Genomic DNA, 23,117 nt, shown 5'->3' on the forward strand with positions numbered 1-23,117 from the left:
AACTGGTCAATAGTCAAAATTGACTTGACCCGATTTACCGCTTCGCTACTGGATTATATTCTCAACAAGTTGAATATGGCTGAGAGGGTCAAAGAACACTTTTCCCACGAGTTTCGAACCCTATTTTTCATCACAGTGTGCGAAAATTGAGATTTTGCGCACGCGGAGCGTGCGTAAAATTTCACTTGACACTCAACTGATGAAAATATCGTTTTTGTGATACCTGCCGCAAAGGTGCACTTTTCGAAACGATTTAGTGTACGTAAAGCGGTTGTTTTCCGTACGGCGTGCGTACAGTAAATTCTTGTACGTAATGTTTCGCTTTTAATTCACTTTACGCACGCTCTTGAACTTTACGCACTAATGGATAAAAACAACCACATTGCCCCTCCGCCGTTCCGAACAGTGAACTCGGCAGCTACCACAACAAATAGGATGAGTTAACGTTTTTAACGTGCGTGTGAAGAAGAGGAACTTTACACACTAGTAATACAATATACTATTTTCTATTCCATTCCATTGGAATCGCACTCTGAAAATTTTATACGTTATATTGGGTTGTCCTAGAGTCAGAAACACACATAACACCCAGAAAAAAAATCCTTATTTTGAGATTTCAAAGATCTTAAATTGAGACCTTGGGAAGTCTCAACGGGATACCTTCGAAAGGATCAAATAGAAATTTTCAAGTCTCAATTTGAGATTTGAGAATCTTCATTTTAGCTTTCTGAAAGTCTCAACTTGAAACTTTCGAATCTCAACTTGTGACTTTCGAAACTCCCAATTTGCGACTGTCAGAGAGTTTATAGCGAAATTTCCAAGTCTTAAAATGACATTTTCAAGTTTCAAATTGATATTTTCAAGTCTTAAATTGAGACTTTTGAGAATCTCAAATTGAAAATTTCGGAATTCAATTTGAGATGTTCCAAAGTGTCAATTTGAGATCTCCATAAGTATCAATTTGAAATCGTAAGTCGCACATTGGAATTTTTTTTTTTCTGGTGAAGCGGTATGTATAACCATACCTTCAAAGCCCTATTGATCCTCAAGCTCATGACGATGTTTTCAACTGGAAGAACGGACAATTACAGCGAAAAATAGACGATTGAATTATCTTCAAGGAATTGTGCACATGTGTGGAATAATTTAAAATCGTGTTGAACGGAAATGTTGAAATCATCCAGCACTTTCAGTATCGAGAAAATCATTCATGTGAATTCCTTCTCATTATCGTCGATAATTCGGAAAGTATGCTCGATTAATTCGAGGATAAGAAACACCTGATCTTTTTGGAATTTTTCAAATGTCATTCACCGCAAATTTCAGAAAACAGAATATTGTCAACGTCTTTCCACTCCAACTGATGAGGTGTACAGCCATCCAATTGCAACTGGCACGATGCTGCACGAACATATGGGCTTTATTTTTCTTACAGACGTATAGGTATCAAGATCGTCATTTTACTACTCAGAAGAAAAGGCCAATTCAGCAAAGATAGATTTTCTCCTCTGCACATTTGATTTCCGTCCGTAAAACTGGAAATCTACACTTAGAAAAGTTAGATGCCATACAATTGATAATTACCTGCAAACTGTTGAAAATTGTACTCAATTGAAATGAAACGAAGAATAAAATTCATCATTTATTTACATAATTAACATTTGATCATTCATATTCGCTTCATGCGTTGGCATTTGTTTTCACAATGTTTTTATTCAGAGTCACAACATTATTCACATATATACAGTATATACATTTATAAAAACTAGTCTAGAAAAAGTTGAATGAATAATATCGTTTTTAACAGTTTTTTGGTCAAATTTAATTGACTCTCGAGTTTAATTCTTATGTATTCGTTTAAAGATGAATTTTTTTGTTGGAATGATTTTGTTTATCCTGTAATTTGCTTATTCGAATTTATATTGTGTTTACATTGTGCTTAAAAAAAAAGAGTTTTCTTTGATTGCCTTAGGGTGACAGTAAAAAAAAGTACTTCATTATTGGCTGGGCCTCCACGTTGGCAACTCTTGAGTATTGAGAGTCGACCCTCAATATATTTTTCATCAGATTACATCGACTCTTCGTACAAGATAACTCGAGCTCCGAGCGCTCAAGGATTACTTCAATGAACATGAGTGACATGTTCATCATATGATGATGACATTTAACTAAGTTGAAAATCTGATGAAATTAGTTGAAAAGAAATCTTATTTAATTTAATGAAATGAAATAAACCATGAATTATACATGATAGAAGAAAATGATGTGCAAAATAACCGTTCGGAAGCATATTGCGAATTTATTAGCAAAAATAACTATACTATATTCAACACAAGAGCAATTTTCCACTTGTTTCAATAGCTACGCTCGGGTCGGATTAAGCTTACTCAAACCTGAATTTAATAGTATTATAGTAAAATGGTGCGACCAGAGCTGGAAATTTTCGAATATTTTTGCTTCCAAATGGAAGCATTGCAATTCTTCGATTTTCACATTCTCTAATTTTGATTGGAAATAATGTAGAATGGTCTGAAAGGTAAGAATACGAAGTTTGGTGACCATGTCTGTATGTGACCACGTCCACCACCACCTTCCCGGTGGTCAATTTTTAGAAAATTAAGTAATCAAGTGGCTAAAACAATTCCAAAAATTCTGCAATTTTATCAGATCATAGGCCTTAATAAGGACTAACTCTGTGCAAAATTTCGACCCGATCGATCTAATATTTTTGGAAAAAAAGCGATTCGTTTTTAAATATCTTCAAAACTAGTCGACCAATTTCGATGTTGTTGTTTTCAAAATATTCGCTTCGATGTCTCCTAGCTAAATCAATTAAAACATATATATATATATATCCCCGTTTTTTTCATTTTTTCATAAAAAACTGTAAACACTCTAGCTTGTGCAAAAATCGAAACATAAACGTGAAATTTGAACGCAAAATATGTATACTCGCTCATAAGAATTATTCGAAACATTGAAATTTCGATAGTACCCATAAAGGTGGCAGTAACCGTCTGTAATTTTTGCTGCTAGTTAGTGTTGTGAAGCTATAAATTTTTGTAATATTTCATACCATTCGGACGCCCGCCATCAATGTATTGGTGGCGAACAAAAATAAGGCATCAGTCAGTGACATGTCCACTATCACATGGCGCGCTGTCATATGCTCGCTGTCCCCTGCTTGTTTTGTCACTGTCATTCCTCTATACTGAAAGAGTTCTCTGGGAAATGCCCCATTCTTCTAAATTCAGGGCCATTCATCAGAACATCTTTCTCACTTAAGAAATAGTAGAAAATCCAATGATAATGCATTCCCTAGTTTTTCTTCAAAGGGCAAATAGATGACACACTGGCAACCAACATATTCCTTACGTAAATAGATATTTTATTAATTATAGAAAAGTAATCAATTTTTATTACAGCTCTTGCGTTAACTAACCAAAAATTTATTCAATGTATCAGCATATTGGAATTCCGGACTGTTTTCGTACTCGCACATGTCCAGGGCAATGACGCAGCTCTCTCTGACAACTCGTTTGGGGTCTTTGATGTATTTATTGAGAATTTTTTCACAAGCTGGATGGGCAATTGCGCCAAGAGCTTCTGCACATTCGTGCCTAACCATTTCATTCTCCGCTGGGTCTTCTAGGGACGCTTGAAGAAAAGGAACGGAGATTTCTTCTTGGAGTTGCCCGAGGACGAAGGCAACTTCGTGTCTGAATAAGGCACTTCCTGCTCGGAGGCCTAAAATAATTAATTTCCTGTTAGAAATTGGAACTCTACTATTCAAATTACATAAACTTTACTTGAATGAAATAAAGACGTTTATCCAGACAGGATAAACAGGTCAATTTCTGGATGGAGGTTAATTTCTAGACGATTTCAACTTCCATTGAATATTCCATAAATAATAAAATGACAATTGTAATGATTACTTTTCCGTTTGATAATATTACTCGTGTATAATCATGTGATCAATTATTTTTACTGCTGATCGACATTTGATAAATAAAAAAAATATTCGATATGATTCGAATGAAGTGCTAACTCTGTGAGCTAGAAAGGAAATCATTCTTTAAATAGTGAAAAGAACGAATTTCTTAATATCTAATGATCTCTTATTTGGATCGAATAAATTGTTCATTTGATTCTAGCTAATGATTCATTTGGAATTAATGAATTATTCATTTCATATAACGGAAATGTTTTCATCGAGATAAATATCTGAGATTTTACGTTTTAAAAAAACAACATTGTTAAAATGGATAAGAAAATTTCAAATAAATAAATAGTATAAATTGTTTCATTGGATTCACATTTGCATTGGGTATACTAATTCATCTTATCAATCTTATTTCTATTGATTTGTTATTATAGTATTGATCAATTAACCTTCTCCAAGGGCTAATACACTTTCTGGAGTCCTCAAGTTTCTCAGCGAAAACATTGCTCTGTATCTTTCAAAAAGTGAAGCGTCTTCGTTGAGTAAAATTTTCTTCAACTCTTCGACGTTTGTGATGGCACAAGGAGGAGCTGGGTCCACCGAAGCGTATGGATTCTCTGATAGACTCTCCGATTGATTTTTATCCTCCCTCAACCAATTTATTCTGTTCAAGGCCAGCTGACAGGTCTCTGCCACTTCAATTACAGAGTCTTTGCTATATTCCTGGAGAATAGGAATAACTTTCTGATCTCCAATGGCTCCGAGGGCTTCTCCTGTTAACGAAATTTGATAAAAATAAGACTATTCATCTAGTTGAGTAGGCGAAGAAAAATGTTAAGGGTTTTCTTGGAAGAAATTTTACAGGCTACAACGAAAGTTTCATCAGGTTTTTCTCAAAGCTTACTACACTTAAAAATGATAGCAAAAGAAAATTGAATTTAGCTAACGTGAATTGCTTTATTTCATTTTGCTTCCAAATGGCATTTGGCTTCCGAAGCATTGTAATCGTTCAAATTTAAGTTTTGGTTTTTTTGTGTTATATCGATCCATTAAGATCCAAAAAGTCCGGAAATGTAATTTTCAGATCGTATCCGTACGTACGTGTGTGTGCTCTAAAGTTTTTCTTCGATTGTTCCCTAATGAATAGATGGAATTGAATCTTTTTTTTTCAAATGCAAGTATTGTTGAGCCCTGTGGATCACCATTAATTGAAATTCAATTCATCGATTAGTTTTTTTAATTTTTCATTTTTTTTCGAAAATCGGTTGTTCCGCGACGAAAGCTAAAAAAATGTTCTCAATTGATTGAATGATGACTTAAAAAATTTGTTTATGGCACGCCGTGCAATAAGTCGAGTTTATCGCACGCTGCGCTTCGCGCAGAACAGAACGCTCCGACCCATTCTTGGTGTTTTTTTGCAAAAATTCATTTTTGTTTTTGAGGACATTGACAAAGCAATAATGGGATAATTGATCTTTACTGACATCTCCACGCTAGAAAAGCCACTCAACTGATTACTCCAATTTGAGATTATTTTTGATAGACAAATTAGCCAATTCAATTTAAAGAATACCAAATATGAGGTCTTGTTGGATTATCTAGCTCAATTTCAGAGAAACAATTTAATGAGATTATGAGTTCAAAAAACGAATCGTACGGAGAGAGTGCTGGAGAAAGAAATATAAACATAAACAATGATTTCATAGGGAAAACGAACTGAGGGTTCTTTGTCTTTAGGTGATGATATTCTTTTGGTTTTTGTGATTGGTTTTTAGTCTGCTGGCGCAGTTCGTACAGTATAGACATTTCTTCCTCGTGCGTTTTTAATAAAGAACAGAAATTAGATTTGAATTCACTGCGTTTTACTCAATTTAATTTCCCATTTCTAATAGGTCTTATACATAAAAATATTAACAATGTGAAAAAAGGGATATATTTACCAGCCTCATGGCGGACCATCGGCTCCTGTTTAATGTCCTTTAACACGTCAATTAATACTGGAGTCGCCCTAGAGTCCTGCATCTGTCCCAAGCAATACGCCAGCTCATGCTTCAACAATGCAGAAGGATCTTCAAACCCTTTCTTGATCCACTCAATCGCCTCTTCTCCCCCAATATTTCTCAACGTAAATAAAGCTCTGAATCTCTCCTTTAATGGTCTCTTCTCATCATTCAATACCTTCCCAATCGCCTCAATCTTCGCACTATCTACATTGGCCATTTTCACGTGTATTGCAATATGTTCAATACATAAGTTCAAGGAAAAACTTGTCTTGAGAGGTTACGATTATTATAATCCTACTAAATCCGTTTTTTCGAAAACTTAACAACACTCCTAATATGTTTATTATATCTCTTTATGCTTAATATGTCAATGATGAAGTCCACTTAGTTTTTTCATTGGTATTAAATTAATTTTTAACGTAGGAAATTTATTGAAAGTGTCAAACAGCCGGAAATTTTGGAGGTTACCTCCATTCACGTGTTGATATATATACCCCAATATACATATACCAATATAGGGTGCATTTCGGAATCAACTACGCGCAGTGGCAGTACTGCCACTACCAATATTTCTGTTTCGTAATTCTTGTAGTTACTTGTAGCTAACTTCGCGCAGTCGCGCCATTTTTTGAATTCGAAGTGTCAAATAATAATATTGTCAGATAAATACTATTAACTATGATTTTCTCTTTGAAGCCGTATTCTCAAGTATTCTTGAGGTAGAGATGCACAAAACAATCACTAGACGAAATTACAGAAACATTAATTACCAAAACAAAAAAGTATTCTACATAAATGTAAGTAGATTTGGCAATTCACATGAGTACAATACTCATTATTGGTCGTGTGACCTTCCACGGAAACTAATTATCTTTTCGCAATTAATCCACCTATTGAGCTGTAATAGTTCAACTGAATCTACATATTTCGTCAAAAAATCAACACGAAGACTGAAATCCTCAAACAATAACCGCGCAGTGCATTAATATGGTACGGCTCGACGAAGTTTAAGTGTACAGCAGCGGATAAACTATCAAATAATGACGATAAAAAAAACTGAAGCATTTTACTGTTATTGGTTTTCAAACTTTCGTATACTATCTATAATGACCATGCAATTTAGTTGGGAAAATATTCAACGATCATCACGATTAAATAAACTGATACCGAACTTATTGTTTTGCATTTTTTCCAAATCCCATCATTTTCCAGGCAAATATGCAATGCCAATTTTTTTTTTCTGTCAGAAGTCGGCAAACTTCAGAGTCATATATTCCGGCCTATGTCGTGAGAATTGTATCGGCCCTATATAGTTAAATTTATTACATTCCTAGAGCACGATCGGCGCAACGAATAAACTAATACAAAAACCCATTATAAAATGATCCAAAATAACTAAAAAATTATCAGCTGAATAAAATTAATGGAAATCAATCATACGCGATGTCACAAAATCTGAACCTACAAAGGCGAAAATAATCTCTCATTAATTATTTCGTATCGATTCAATAAAAAGAACAAGGCTTTGGATCTTTGTCTAACTCAAGACTATTTAAAGCTCTGGACCCCACAAGAAATTTCCCAAAATTCCTTACAAACTTTTTCCCACAACTAAGCTTTTAGTATACTTGTCAACACATCCTCCTTAGTTGCCACCTTCCTTGCAAAAATCCCTAGTAAATTCTCTCACTCATTGGTTAAAAGAAAATTCATTGACTTCAGAGGGAGCTGAAACCTTTCATCGATAAACATTTCTCGAATTATGGTGGCGTCATTTCGTTGAATGGTACGCTGGCTGCATATCGACCGAGTAAATAGTTTCTCTTAAAATCTCGTAGATCATCGTTGATTGACTTTGAGCATCATCAAAGAAACATCTGAGAGGTGAGTAAAAGTCTCGACATTATGATTAATCCCCTGATCACAACAAAACCCGTTTTCCCTCAACTCCGGGCACTGCGGTACCTTGTAGCCATTTTGCTGTCCGTTGATAAATGCAAGGCAATCCCGTACCGACTGATTAGCCGCCTTCTCACTAACAATTTCAATTGTCAATGTAAACATTTTCATTTATTTGATTTCCATTAATTTTTTAAAGTTTGTAGGGCTTCAATCGGACATTTAAGGGGGTTGACGAATTTGAGGGCATTTTATCGGATCTCTCGGGGGAATGGGGGGATCTTAATGGAGGCTAACACGCTCTCCATGCGCCCTATTGGTCGTTGCAGTCTGTTTCAACAATTTCCATAACCACATTTGACTTGTCTGAGATTAGTGAACACATTTATTGTTCACAAATACCTATGGAAACAATTTTTTTTTGAGCAATGTCGTTATCAATGGAAAAGTTATCTCGCCATTTATTCTCTAAATTCACTGATTGCCATGCCATTTACAAAAGAATATATCGAGCTCCTTTTTCTTCACCTCTGCTACAATATTATTTTCGAACTCGGTGAAAAAAAGCGAATTGCATTACAAAAAAAGAATTTTTTTTTAAATATTCTCCAGGATTTTTCAGCGATTCACGATGGAAGTGGAGGAGCTGCAGGCGATTCTAGAGGCCAAGGATGGGATGATGGAGGAACAGGAGGAAGAGATAATCTACGCAGAAGAAGAGGAAACCGAGCAGGGTGTTGAAGAGCACGCGGAAGAGATTGTTGAGATCATAGAAGAGATTGTAGTCGTAGAGGGCGAGGATGGGGATGAGAATGAGGAGGAAGAGTCCTCGAGGCTTGAAAGCGTTACCGAAGGAGCAGAAGCTGACTCAATGGTATCCCAAGAAGAAGACAGTCCAGACGAAGAAATACAGGTCCAGAAATCAGGGGAGAAACGCAAATCGCAGAGAATCACAACTTACGATGCTAAGGAAGATTGGGAGGAGGAGAATGATCCTTTGGAGACTAAGGAAGCCACGAAATCCAAAAGATCCAATACTACATCGAAGAGATCAACAGTGAATGGAAATAAAGTGGTTTCGAATGGAAATGGGGAGGACCAGAGTCACGAGACTTCGAAAACTAGATGTTCTGGAGAGTATGAGAGAGAAATGAAGATACCGAGACACGATGATGAGGATAGTCCTCATGAAATTGTGAAAAATGCTGAAAATGACTTGGTTTACACTGTTCTCGGGTCCAAGAAGCAGAGTCAGGAAGAAAAAAACTCGAATGCTCGTTACATCAAGGTAAGATGAAAGCTTCAGTGCTTTAATTGGTTATTCTTGTCTCTATCAATTTTTTAAAGAGTAAATTCCGAGTGCTGGTAGGCACGAAATAGAATAAGCACATACTTTGAGAAGACACATGTTGAGCGGGGAATCCAACAGTAGACCTTTCGTTTTATAGGTTAAACAATAATTTTGTTTTCATACTACTTCCAAAATCATCTTTTGGATAATCTCTGATTTTTTTGTTCATCTCGTATCTTTTAATGGAAGAATTTTTTGTTCCATTAAAAGGCATGTTATTCGAAAATTAAATATTGGAAAATCATATTCTGATTATTTTTTCATTGATTTTGTATTTAGCTTGGACTATGTATCACAAAATATGACAGACCCCTTTCGGGTTTATCATAGAAATCTTCAATTAACCAAAAAATAAATGATTAAAGAACTTTTGTTTGGGAAGAGAAAATGAAGACCACTTCAGGCTTTTATTGAAAATCATATTTTTACTTATATTTTTTTATTCCTTCAATTAATAAATAACTTATTGATTTCGGCAGATGGAAAGACTAGAAGAAAATACAATTCCAGTCGAAGGCACAATTTATTATGAAGGTGATGATATGGGAACATTATATGTTGCGCACCCCATGAACGAGAATGAACAATATGAATTGGAAGGTGAACCCACTGCCGAACAGGAGGAGCAGCAGTTGGAGCAGCCGGAGCAATGGGATGGCTCTAATGAGATCATCATGGCCGAACAGGGAGAAGAGGAAAGTGCGCAGGTATGTGTAATGAGCTAATTAACAGGAGCATTTTCGTCTTCGTGTCAATTTGAATTTAAACCCTTAACATTCTCTTCGGTATTCAATTCTACAGGACCAAATATTCCTACATGAGGATGAGGATGGCCAATTATTCTTCAAGGATGAGAATGGACAGATGCAGCCAGTATACTTGACTGAGGATGGGAATTACGCCATTGCAAGTAACAGCAGTGACGAGCAAGAAAATCAAGAGGAAAGAAATAAGAAGACTCATGAGAACGTTGAAGACTTGGAGACTCTTTCCAATAGACAGGTGAACAAATATAATTTTTTCATGATATCTTTCACCATTTGACTTTTCTCGAAACACATCTTGAAACTTTTAAAGGAGTTTTCATTCAAAAATGTTGAAAATATTCCTCATTAATTAATATTTCATTGTTGAAAGTTGAAAATTTCAAATTCTTTGAAATAACCTAACCGTCTGCGTGACGTCAGGACCGAAAAATTGGTTTAAAAAACGACTGACTATCATGAAACATCTAGGCAACATGTCTCCGCAATTTTTGCCATTTATTAAGTTATTCTTACGTCATGACGAAGGTGTGCATAGAGGCGTTTAGAAAGCACTAATCTTCATGCAAGTTCCCTTCAATATTACTATGTCAAACTTCTTAAAATCTTTATTCTGTTTTCTTCCAGCAGTCCCCGTCTCCAACTCCAACGAACAATGACCCGGAGAACGAAGACAACACAGTAACGATTTCCCTAATCATCTCAGAAGACGAAAATGGACTAAAGAGGACTCAAGTAATAATTCCGACAACAGATGCACTAAAATGTGAAATTTGTCAAAAGAGTTTCAAGACTCAATTCCAATTGTTGCGACACAACAGACTGAAGCATGCACGTGAAGAAGATATTACAGTGCGAAACTTCCCCTGCGATTTGTGTCCCAAACGTTTTCCAGATCAGAATTCATTAGCTAAGCACAGGAAAACACATACTGGGGACCGTCCATTCCAGTGTCTCGAGTGTCACGAGCAATTTCCAACTGCCAATTCCCTTCGTCGTCATATGAACCAACACAATCCTGACTCGAAACCTCTGCCATGCATCTACTGTGGACGGAGATTCATCGATAAACCAACACTCCAAAAACATGAACAGTCTCATCTTGCTGCAGAACAACGTACACATACCTGTGACATCTGCCACAAGCCGTTTATCAGCGCCACTGATCTGTCTATGCACAAGAAGAATCATGATCCTGATAAAAAGTTTGATTGTGAAGTCTGTGGGCGGGAATTTAATCGCCTTAATAATTTGCAACGGCACATGCTCGTACATCAACAGGTACGTGATAAAGCTGCGGTAAGTTCAATTGTATTTCTTCATTCAGTGGGTCCCTAGGGTTTTAATTGATTCTCATAAATACTTAATTATTTGAGGATGTGATAGGGAGTGTCGAATAACTAATTACATTTTTTTCAATAAAAGAGTCTGTCCTCAAGTGAACGGAGAAAATTTTGAATCGGTTTGGTCGATTTTTTGTTGGCAATATGTGATGGAAAAAAGTTCGAATAAAATTGCAAGAAAATCTTTTTGTGACCCATGACCTTCACGAATCAATGGGAAAATAAAAGAGAATAGTCTCAAAATAATTTTGTTTTTGAGAAGAACGTAAATAGTTACGTGAATAGTTCTTGTACATTATTTTTTTTCCATTCTCACGTCAACCAATAATATTACATTATCCGAGGTCACGCAGTAACATCTACAGCCCCCAATGGTTGCTGAATAAGAAAATGAAAAATGAATAAATATGTCAACATATTTATATATGTTGACATATATATATATATATATATATATATATTCAGAGAACGACATCCTCACGGTTTTATCAGTGTATTGAAAAATATAATATTTGACAAGATTTTTTTGTATTCAATCCAACATCTTAGTAATGGAGAAGTGTATACGTGTGGGGCAACTCTAAAATTACGCTTCTCTGTTATTAAGGTATCGATTTATTATAGGAAAATGATTTTAATTCTTTATTTACCATTTTTGTTTTTCCATAGTCATCAAGAGGAGAATCATTCGAAAAAAATCAGGTGGACTCTCAATTTATTAATAAATTAATTTCTAAGAATAAAACCAATTTTCAAATACCTACAAAAAAAATTTTCTTTCAAGAAAATTTGTAGTAAAGTGGTAATAGGAAATGAGTGGATTGACGGGAGCTCCTACTGGAATTGGAAAAATCTTCAATTGGAGGATGGCGTGCATGAGATCTTTCTAAGTGGTGTAACCTCTTGAAAAATACCGACCGACACTTCGAATGTCTTGGCTAATAGAAATAAATCTAAGAATCCGTATTCCGACCGGATGATTCATAAGGCCCCATTGCAGATATCATTTTCGTTTTTTTAATTTTCGCCACACCATATCATCTTTAATGGGTCAATTAGAATTCTTGAGGTGGTTATGCTACAGCGACGTCATGGAGATAATTTCTTGCTTCTGCATGGACACTTTGAAAACGTGATTTTTTTCGATTCTCTATTTTTGGATGGAAGTCACTCAAAATTAGATGAAACATGGAAAAATTCTGACAGAGAAACCATATAATTTGATTCATTTGATCAAGTATATCAACAAACATATTCTCCACAGCATTTAACCCTCGGTTGGTCACCCCACCTCTAGTATCTCACTCGCTCTATAGGTCGCCTATAGGTCGGCTGGCATCATCCTCATGAGGTGACCAACCGAGGGTTAAAACTATCTTGGGAAATAAAATAATGCGTAGAATAACAATCGCATGTAATCTGTCATATCGGCTCTATTGCATGTCTCATGTCGCACTGCTTGTTTAAATTCCAGTAGTATTCATTTCTTCGTCTGACTAAAGCAGATATAGAGATTTTCTTACAAAAAAATCGGTTGACAAACTCCCTTAAATTCACTCATTCCTGATAATGCAATATTTACAACCTAATGTTACATTGGATTTTTAAATTCGTTCCTTTTTAGTCCCTTACTGTAGATAATAATGTTTTCCGTAAAGAAAAAAAAATGTTCTTTCCATTGATTCAAAATATTTTTAATAGTTTTTATTCTTTTCGTGAATCTATTCTGGTTCTATCACATCCTTAATCACTATCAAACTCGAGTGAATCACACACATGAAATCGTAAACAATGAACAAGTTGATTCTATGAAAGACTATAGAAGGGACAGTTTGTGTAAAATTTCCAGTAGAAAATCTCTAATATACCTTTCTATAATCCTTCATGAACGAAATAACGTCATATTTAACTAAATATAACGAATTGACGATTATTTTGTTATCTTTCACCACTTTACTACACTTTAAATTAATCCAATTCAACTTTTTCCTCCAATTTCAGCAAGGACAAAACCAGGAGATATTATCCTGTGACGTATGTGGAATCACTTACAAATTTATGAGTTCCCTGACAAGACACATGGTGACTTCCCACATGAACCCAGAAAAATTGAGGCAACAGGCTGAGGAGCAGCGGCGGAAACGAGAGAACAATTATAAACGTTATCTCGAAAATCGTAAGATGTACGAAACTCAGCACGTTCCAATATACGGAAAACGTCTGTATAGGACTGCAGTCAGTAGTGACCCCGATGACGATTTAGCCTGAGATGAGGGCAATGATTCGCCGGGCTCTGACTCGATGGATCAACAATTGACTCCGTTGCGATGGTTCGGGCATTACCGGCATCCACAACGCCTTCAAAGATTAATTCATTGAAGCATAACATGAACTAAGTTGATCTAAAACTTAAGAATTGAATAGTTAATGAAAAACAGATGCGTCTAAGATTACATTTTAAATACATTTAATAGTGTGATTGAAAACAAAAATTATTAAAAAATATGGACGATTCAATCATACAATTATCAACATCAATGTTTGATTTAGATTACGAAAATAAATGTATACTTAAATCACTTTTTGTAGGATTTACGTTGTATTGAGCTTATTCACCGTTTTTTCCCTAAATCCAGACGATGACAAAAGTATTACAAAATTGATGTGTTGATTATTATCTATTCATTTATTGTCAGCGAAATTTTTTGCAAATTTATCTAAGATCTTGCAACTGACTATCGCTCAAGAATCTCCAGTCAATGTGTTGATTATTTGGTGAATATCTTTGGGAAACAACGGTCATTGTCAGACGAATCAATCAAGGGCCTTCTTTTGGTGCCTAATAGATCTATTGACATCATTCCATAATATTGACAGTTTGTGAGATAATTATACGAAGATCTAGTCGAATTATCTTTCCCAATGAGAGATATTGGTTGAAATCTCCGAGTGAAAGAAATACACAAATTTTGATATCCCTTTTTAAACGTAAGAGTTTCGAAGTTTTTTCGAGTTTGACTCATTACTTTCATCAAGGTAAAAGAATAGCCTGATTCCAGAATCAATGGATCTAATAGGGAAAAAACAAAATAATTTAATTCAAGAACATTTACAACTGAGGAATAATTATCATTTTTCAGTTCTCAATGTTATAATCTACACCCAGAGTACTCTCCGACATTTTTGGGTTGATCAATTGTTTATAAAACCGTTCCTCTGCTACTCCCGAGTCTCTTTGTCTGCAAAAATAAAGAAAATCATAATGAAGATCTCCATAAATTGCTCAACATCTCCCGAAAAATTTTCATAAAATAACCTAGCGCATCGCTACATAATTCTATTGGATTTTTACTAGACTTCTATTGAATATTCTATGAGTTTGCTGTTTATTCTTTGGCATAACTCCGCAGGTTTCTATACCTTTTTCTCGTTCTGTATTTTTTTTCTACATCTCTGCATGGTTTCCTATAGAAACTATTTCATCAGAGTAAGTTTTATACTAAGATCAAAATGGATTAATTTTTGTATATAATATTTTCTATCAGACATCCCTTAAAAACAACAAAGAAGCGCAGAAAGAATACGAAGTTTTTCCATGAAATTGATGAAAAACTAACGGAATTGTCAACAGAAATACGACAGGGTTTCTATCAAATGCACTACATTTTTCTATGCAATTTCTTCATTCTTACATTTTTGGATCTGCCTTTTTCGGTTTTCTCACTGGATTCCATCTCATCAAAGGAGTCTCATTATTTACCATTACTCCTCTAATGCATAGCGACAAATTCACGTTTATCAAATTCGCCTCCTGAAATTATAAATTTGAATGAAATCCTTCGAAGTGAGAAACTATAATGAATCGAATGTGACATTTTTATCTATCATGAATTTGCAACAAAGATAGGGTGAGTCAACGAGTGTTCTAATTATTCAGTGATTGAACTCATGTACATATTTCTAACAGAACAACAAAAATGTGTCAAAATGTAGCGTCTGGTTACATTTACTGAGAGACGCGTAGTACATCACTCATACACTCGCATCTGCGGATTACATGCACACCTCAGATATCGTAATCAGTCCCGTTTATCAGCAATCATGTGGATCTTGCCACTCGGTGAACATCACCTCATCGTATATAGTATACATTCATACCGACTCAGTTGCACATAATTATATATCGACAATAAACTAATTACTAGTTTGCAACTCTTGCTTCGCATAGTGAATTGATTCCTTCCCGAACACGTATACCTCAATCCCTACAAAAAGATCTCCTTTGAACAGTTACAATTCATCATCCATTTATGATTCAACAATGAGCTAGATAACAGAAATTCAAGAAACAAATATTATCAAAACTTAGATTTCGAAGAGAATTTCGGATGACTTTTTAGGTTGTCCATAAAATTGTCTACACAAATGGTCGTTAATATCTTCTTATAAACTGATCACTATCGCGATGATTAAATATTCAATGAAATATGAAACGTAAACTTACTCGATATTCGATACTGATTGTGTCTGCCAGACTCATGATCTCAGAACACCTCTCCACCTGGTCAATATTTCCCATTGTATTCAGATAATTCTCTTGCAAAAAATGAAAGAATATCTTCGACTGCGATCTGAAATAAGCAGCAATATCATCCGGATCATGCGTGAATTTCCATTTGTCTCCATTAACTATTCGTTTGGGATTAATGACACGTCCAATACCATGCAGAAGCCCCAAACTCTCTGCCCGAGTCCCACAATCATTTTTCGAATGATCATTTGGTACTAAAAAAATAATCAACAATGAATTTTGCAAGAAAGTCACTTGACATTCCACTAGAATGGAGAGTGATTGCACTAATCGCTTTCTGTTTTGTCAAAATTATTGGTTAAATTTTATACCTTTACAATTTAGATTTTGGTGAAGCTTCTTAGATGGTATTTGCAACGTTCACAAGATGAAAACAAAATTTCATTTTTTTTTTCAAATTTTATTACGTGCAAAAATCGACTTTTTCCATTCTTTAGTTCTTGAAATCGCTATCGTAAATATTGAGAAGTTAAAAATGGTTCTTTACCTCTTCTGAAATCGTATAAAAAGCTTCAACAAAATTAAAATTTTGAATGTATCATAGCAGTCTGATAATTGGAGGATTGACGCAATCCATCAAGATTTCGTATTTGATTCGGAAAATTTCACTGCTAAGTTTCGATACAGAAACAAATATCTGAAGCCAATAATTCAATCAGGAAAGTGAAACAATGAAAAATTCATAATTCAATGGGAGTATAAAATGTCGTTCTCCTAGGTACTAGCAAAAACATTGATAAAGAAAAATATTACCTTTTAATGATGCAAAAATGGTATTCAAAATCGTACTCCTAACATCTCCAATGCTATTAGACAGCACTTCATCAATCACAGTCTGTGTCACATCAATCATATCCCCAAATCTTGCATTTAAGATATTGGCAACACGTTTCAACATATTTCTCATGGCAGTAGGTGTAGTGGGGAGAATATTAATTCTATCAATTTGAAATTTTTCGATAATCTCTGTTGGGAACAGTGTATATATCATTCTACTGCTTTCCGAGTCAGGACATAGAAATACCAGTGGTTGTTTCCCCAATTCCATATATTGTCTGCAGAGAGAATGATTCCACAAATAAAGTGATAGAGCATGAATAAAGAGAAGATTATCTGTAGCGTTATCATCAATCATCCAATTTGAATTCAATTCAGTTTCAGAATTTTCCTATTGCTCTGATGGGAGATATTTTTTCGAGGTTTAAAATAAAATAACCAATCGCACTAAAAATTTTGGAAAAACTTCAATTTCGCCCAATATGTCATTTTTTTCCATTTTTAGTCTTTTAAAAATAGATTTTCGCAATGAAAATATGCATCTTACACGCAATAATTATGAAAAGTTCTATTGTATTTTTAATTTTTGTCTTCAAAATTTCCCTATTTTCTTGGGAATCTTCAGAAAGTTCTTAGATTATATTCCTAAGAATTGCTTATTGAATTAAAGTTTTAAGTGTAAAAATAATCCAATCAATTCATAACAAACAAGTAGAAGGAATATTTATTGTTCTCAATTTTAAAATACTTCCCTTATTACTGCCTAATTACATTAGAAATACACACAGGTAGGATTTCGAAAAACAAAGGGATCTATCACCTCTCTTTTTCCCCCACTGTGTCGTAATTATCTTTGCGAAATACTTTTGATGCTGTCGAATGTAATAAATAATATTGAAGAGACTGATTTACGTCAGATATTATAAACTGTGATCGAGCCACCTTGCCTATGCCACCTCAAGATAAATGGGGAAGAAATGAGTAACGCGAATTTAGACTATAGTTGCGATGTCTGTATGAATTTTTTCATTGAGACGTGATCTCAATTAGTGAACGCTCGACGATAGATTCAAATTAGCAATATCTACGATTCTCAATTATTTAATGATGGAGAGAGACAGTGGTTGAGTTGTTAGTACTATTTTCCCTAGACAATGAATTATGATATTTATAGTTCGGCATGTTAATATTATCGATAATACCATCAAATTCTCTCACGAGCTATCCGCAGTTGAACATTATTTTCTGCAAACTTCAAAGTCATGAAAAAATTAGGTTTTTATTTTATTCATTGATCAGAAAGAGACTTTAGAGGAATAGAATCTGCAACAATGTCCTTATGACGCAGTTCTCAACCGATCGCCTCAATTTTGGTACACATATACATGATATGTATATAGACATAACTAAATAAGCTTTGGTTTATTAAAAGGCAAATTATAAAAAAAAACAAAATCTCAAAAAAGGGTATTCCATCCGAGCTCTAGAAAATATGTGAAAAAAATTAGGAGATTGTTTTTGAAGCTCCGGGTGATTGTCGAAAGAAAGATGATCACAGGTTTATTATACTGAGAGAAAAAAGCAGTTCTCAAATAAGTCTTACTGGTACCAAGAAAATTGTTTGTTAAAAATGATCAAAAAAGGATTTTTTGTGCCAAACATGCGAAGCGTGCACTGAGATTAAAAATTTTTATTGCAAAAATAGATTTAATCTTTTCAAAAAAAAATTTATTCTCTGTGCAAGCAAGAAATGTAATTTCTAGCACTAGTGCATCGTTATTCGATGCTCCCATACGTATTTTGCTTCCGGCAAATGCTCGTTTGGTAGTAATTTGTTGTTTCGGCTATTCAATAATCACAGACAAAAAATGAATTCTTAAATGAAATAATAATAATGATATGACAGCAATCTTATAACTTAGAGACAAGATATTTCTTGATAAGCTTCCCTCTATAAAAGATATTTTTATCCTGAGACGGCACCACCTTGTATGAATGATCCGCCTCTTGAGCCAAATATTTCGTTGTTATTGAAAGCAGAGCAATTTTTCATGTTTGAGACTTTCAAATTCAACCCAAACAATTATTTTTTTGGTAATTTTCAACTAACGATTTTGTTGACTTAAACAAGACTTGTTTGAGAACTTTCATTCCGTTTTTCGTTCGTTTTTCTCTTAGTGTACTGATATGACATGGAATGCCTTAGGATATGAACTATTATGCTATGAACTATTACTATTATGACTGAACATTTCTGCTCCTTCTCCAGGCCATTTTGCGGTTCTCGGCTATTTTAACGCTCACTATTAATCAACACAAAAAATCCATCTACTTTTACTAACGTTTGGAGTGGCCAATCTCACTCCTCATCAGGGCGATTCATTTATTCTCACCTACTTGAAAAAAAAACATACAAAACATACCATAAATGTCTATTTCAATATTTACCATCAGTGTTGCCAAATTAAGACATCGCATAATTCAAGGATCTTTACATGAAATGATGGCCTGGAGGAGGAGAAATAATTCAGTTTCTATTATTACAATTTTTTTATTTTCCGTTATGTCGTAACAGATTCGATATATTTTAAATTGGTTTTATCACGTGTAAAATACCTCAGGACTTCGTGGAAACCATCCGTATCCATAAAATAGATGTTGGGAATATCTTTAACCAGTAGAAGGCGTTTTTTACACCTGTTAAACACTGAATTATACCTCGTAACTCTCACCAAAAACTCCATGAATTTATCACCTTGATTCAAGTATTTAAAATCATTAGAATACGTAGAATCCATTGGAGAGATCCACTCAATTACGTCAAAATCATTCTCCTCAGCCAATACTTTAAGAGTGACCGTTTTTCCACAACCAGAAGCACCAGAAAGCAGCAAAATCCTCGGCTTCCCTGTTACGGTTTCAGAACTTAGCCACTCAATGATCTCATTCTGCTTCTGCTTGCTCACAGATAATTCTGAAGCTTTTTTCGGCTGACAGGCTTCTAATATTCCAAATAAACTTTTCCTTTTGATGGATTTGTAATCGAAGTGTTCAAAATCATGAGCAAAAGTTTCAATAATTTCATTATTTGAAGTTTTGTCGGATTTTATCGGGGCTAACTTCTTTTTCGATGGCTGGAAGTCGAGGTTCAGCTCGGCCCACCCACTATGACTCTTCTTTAGGATGAAAAGAAAAACAAGAAAATACGAATCAGGAAACATTATACGGACATTATTTCAAAAGTAAGCCACGAAACAAGTCAATTTAAATTTAGAAAAACCATTATTATCTCAAGAAAGGAAATTTGCATATAAATAATGTGAAGAAACTTTTTCTGTAGCTTTGAAAAAGGTGTTTTGATAATTCCACTTAAAATTGTTCAGTACTGTGATAATTCTATTAATTTCAAAAATTTATTTGAAGAATTGTTCACCATAACCAACCATTTTTTTCATTGGAAATTATGATTTCTGCTACTTTCTGCTCCTCTTTCAATCGCATTTATGCTGTAAACTGTTGCAATAATAATAATGATAATTAAATTGATTCGATTTGAAAATTTAGAGGAGAAAAATGCAAGAAACTTGATTCAATCCACTCTTTCTATGTAAAACCTCCGCTTGTTTTGTTTGTGAGAATTACGTGAAGTAGGAGTATCCGGCTTGGGTAGGGCCATCCTAACGGAAAATTACTAGTCAATATTAAACAAGGCCCGCATGGAGGTTTTTTCTCGAGTGGCGATTTTACGCCCCACCCCCCCCACTATGCGGTCAAAGCAAGAAGCTTTATCCGAACCATAGCTATGTCGGTAACTACGGAATGGCAGGAAACCAGGGTGACATATAAAAGTGGGGCTTGGAAAGGGCCCCGCAATTTTTGTTTCTTATTCTCTTCGTGTTTATTTTTTCCGGTAGATGTTCTCATGTTTCCCATGAAGTTTTCGAGAAAAATTTCCGATTTTCGAGAGAATTCTCCGGTTTTTGAGAAAATTCTGGAAAATTCTCCAGTTTTTGAAAAAATTATATGGACATTTAGAGTTTTCAAACCAAATTCGAGGAAATTCTACGGTGTCCCAGCACGTTCGAGAAAATTTTCCTATTCTCTGGAAAATTCAAAGAAATTCTCCAGTTTTCTAGAAAATTCCAAAAAAAGCTTGGATTTTCGAGACAGTTCTAGATCATTCTTAGATTTTCGAGAAAATTCTAGTAAAATTCTTTGATTTTTGACAAAATTAGAGGGGGGTGGGGTAATATGGACATTCAGGGTAAAATGGACACTCAAAAATAATTTGCGAATTTTTTTTTTTCAAAATTCAAATCTTTGAAAATCGTTTCATTAGGCATTATGGACACCTGATAAATCTGTGTGGGCGGGACTAAAATGAACACTCAAAACATTTTCAATAATTGATTTTTAAAAATTGCTTCTTGGCAAAGTCTACAACTGAGAAATTATTCAAGAGTGGGCTAAAATGGATATCCGAAAAATTTGGTTCTATCCAAAAATAAAGAAAATTTTTAAAAGACATTTTCCAACAGAATCGTATCGGTATCGTTTTATAAAGAAAAATTAGAGTTGGGAAAGATATTAACAAACAAACTTCGACTCTATTAAATTTTACATTGAAGTTTGAAATATAAAGTAGCTTTGAATTTCCTGTTTTACTCTTTGAAATAACTTTGAAATTATTAATTCTTTTTCAATTATCAATTGCATGCCCTACACATCTGACCTTTTGTCCATTTGTGAAATTTGTAAGATGACTACTTTTCTACTCACAGAGGAAATCACCATCCCAAGTAGCAAACCTTGCGAAAGATATCTGATACCAAAAAAGCTGACTAATGTCCGTCCAAAAGGTATCTTGAAGTAGGTAACTCAATCGAAGAAAAATAGCAAATCCACTCCGTCATCAACTGTGTGAAGTGCCGAGGAAAGTTTAGCAATAACACTCGAAATAAAGTAATACATGGAAATGAACTTGACCCATATTTTTTTTCAATATTGGACTTCCCTTCAATAGCCACTTCAATAGACGCACGATAAAATTTTGTAGAGAAAGAAATAGCACATTCGCTTGGAAATTCTATTAGTTGTTCGCAGATTTCACGCTTTTTTTCAGTAGAAAGTGGTAAATAGAAATTATATCAACGTAAAACAAGCAGGGGTTCGTGCCTATCCGTCAGAAGGGATATGACCTTTATTTTTGTGTTATTAGTCTTTTTCTTTTCTACCAACTCCATTGGTAGTAAGTTTCTGAATGGATTCATCGTAACAATTCGCTATTCTTATGAAAGACATACAACCGTAACCACATGTTATACGGTGTCTACAGGAAGATATTCAACCTTTTAATGAAATAGACTTATACAAAATTATAAGCGTCTGCGGAGCAAATAAACAATTGAACAATCAATTTTTTTGCACTAATTATTCGTTTTTAGACATTATAATCGATCTTCAATGCATGAGAAACCTCACTCCAATATCCCATGACTTTTAAAACTCATAGTAGTCTCGAATTATGGGGCCAGTTCTGGGCAAACGAACACAAATGTGCACACACATACATACAGAGATTTTTTAAACACAATTTCTTGATGCTTCATGACATCTCTAGGCATTTCCACCCAAAATTAGGAAATTGAAAAAAAATCCCAATTACATAGCTTCCATTCGGAAGCAAAAAAATTAATAACGCAAAAAGGACCGGTCACATGCCTTCTGCCGGATATGCTCGAACCCCTGTATGTTTTCTAAAAATTAATCACCAAAAACCCAAGTTGTCACATACATACATATACAGACATGACCCTATAAACATTTTCAACATTTTAAACTTTTTTTTTTTTGTTTTCTTTATGAAAACCATCAAAAATACAAGGCTTCCATTCGGAAGCAAAAAAAACACAGCGCAGAAAGTAACGGTCATATGCCGTTTATCGGATAGAATTGAACCGACTTACCGGTAATAACATGTCGAAAGTTAAAACAGAAAATCCTTGGAAAGAAATACACTTGGATAAGTTAGAAAAAGACCACGCGAAGAAAACCGTTGTGAACACATAAGTGAAGTGCAGTGATGAAAATTTCAAAATCATAGTCTCCTTAAATCCGAAGACACGTGAAGACTCACAAGTGAGCGTTTTCTTGCTCGTGTAAGATTTTTATATTATGAATGATTGTTTGTCAGACCAATCCCGTAAGAATGTGGACTGCTGTGGACCCTCGTCCAAAACAGGAGGAGCCGTTAAGCAGGAAATAGTAATGAATATTGCTTGTTGACCTTTAATTAGCTCCGAATTTCATAATACTTTACAAATGATAAGAAACAACACGACTTCTGTCAAAGCGCGATATTTACACTGATTCACACTTCCGCATAGTAGACTATACTATTGAGCAATGCTCTCTTGGCCTCTGTGGTCAGTGTGGCGCGCGCC

General features: G+C 34.6%; 3 protein-coding genes across 10 annotated transcripts; 1 reads left to right on the top strand and 2 right to left on the bottom strand.

The window, feature by feature from the left end:
• Positions 1–3,371: 3,371 nt before the first annotated feature.
• On the bottom strand, positions 3,372–7,574 carry LOC107036455 (deoxyhypusine hydroxylase). The gene is made up of 3 exons (XM_015254407.1): positions 5,887–7,574; positions 4,396–4,719; positions 3,372–3,747 (listed from the first exon to the last, which is right to left on the bottom strand). Exons 1-3 carry the CDS (start codon positions 6,164–6,166, stop codon positions 3,434–3,436), a joined length of 918 nt encoding a protein of 305 aa, XP_015109893.1. The 5' UTR covers positions 6,167–7,574; the 3' UTR covers positions 3,372–3,433.
• A 111-nt stretch (positions 7,575–7,685) lies between these two features.
• On the top strand, positions 7,686–13,885 carry LOC107036456 (zinc finger and BTB domain-containing protein 17). Of its 6 annotated transcripts, none has more exons than XM_015254408.1 (7): positions 7,686–7,833; positions 8,461–9,136; positions 9,679–9,906; positions 10,001–10,201; positions 10,591–11,262; positions 11,976–12,008; positions 13,308–13,885. In XM_015254408.1, the coding sequence occupies exons 2-7, from the start codon at positions 8,480–8,482 to the stop codon at positions 13,572–13,574; spliced, it is 2,058 nt and encodes a 685-aa protein (XP_015109894.1). In that variant the 5' UTR covers positions 7,686–7,833; positions 8,461–8,479; the 3' UTR covers positions 13,575–13,885. The 6 variants fall into 6 exon arrangements, with proteins under 6 accessions (XP_015109894.1, XP_015109896.1, XP_015109895.1 ...); XM_015254410.1 differs by having other exon boundaries at positions 10,591–11,244; XM_015254409.1 differs by having other exon boundaries at positions 10,594–11,262.
• Positions 13,757–20,391, bottom strand: LOC107036458 (cell cycle checkpoint protein RAD17). Of its 3 annotated transcripts, XM_015254415.2 has the most exons (7): positions 20,276–20,391; positions 20,118–20,189; positions 19,291–19,850; positions 16,651–16,952; positions 15,811–16,091; positions 14,999–15,117; positions 13,757–14,545 (listed from the first exon to the last, which is right to left on the bottom strand). In XM_015254415.2, the coding sequence occupies exons 2-7, from the start codon at positions 20,127–20,129 to the stop codon at positions 14,443–14,445; spliced, it is 1,377 nt and encodes a 458-aa protein (XP_015109901.1). In that variant the 5' UTR covers positions 20,130–20,189; positions 20,276–20,391; the 3' UTR covers positions 13,757–14,442. The 3 variants fall into 3 exon arrangements, with proteins under 3 accessions (XP_015109901.1, XP_015109903.1, XP_015109900.1); XM_015254417.2 differs by having other exon boundaries at positions 19,291–19,847; positions 20,118–20,391; XM_015254414.2 differs by having other exon boundaries at positions 20,118–20,391.
• Positions 20,392–23,117: the final 2,726 nt, after the last annotated feature.

The sequence above is a fragment of the Diachasma alloeum genome, unplaced genomic scaffold (assembly GCF_001412515.2).
Source record: "Diachasma alloeum isolate Michigan unplaced genomic scaffold, Dall2.0 Dall_scaffold_00209, whole genome shotgun sequence".
Taxonomy (NCBI): domain Eukaryota; kingdom Metazoa; phylum Arthropoda; class Insecta; order Hymenoptera; family Braconidae; genus Diachasma; species Diachasma alloeum.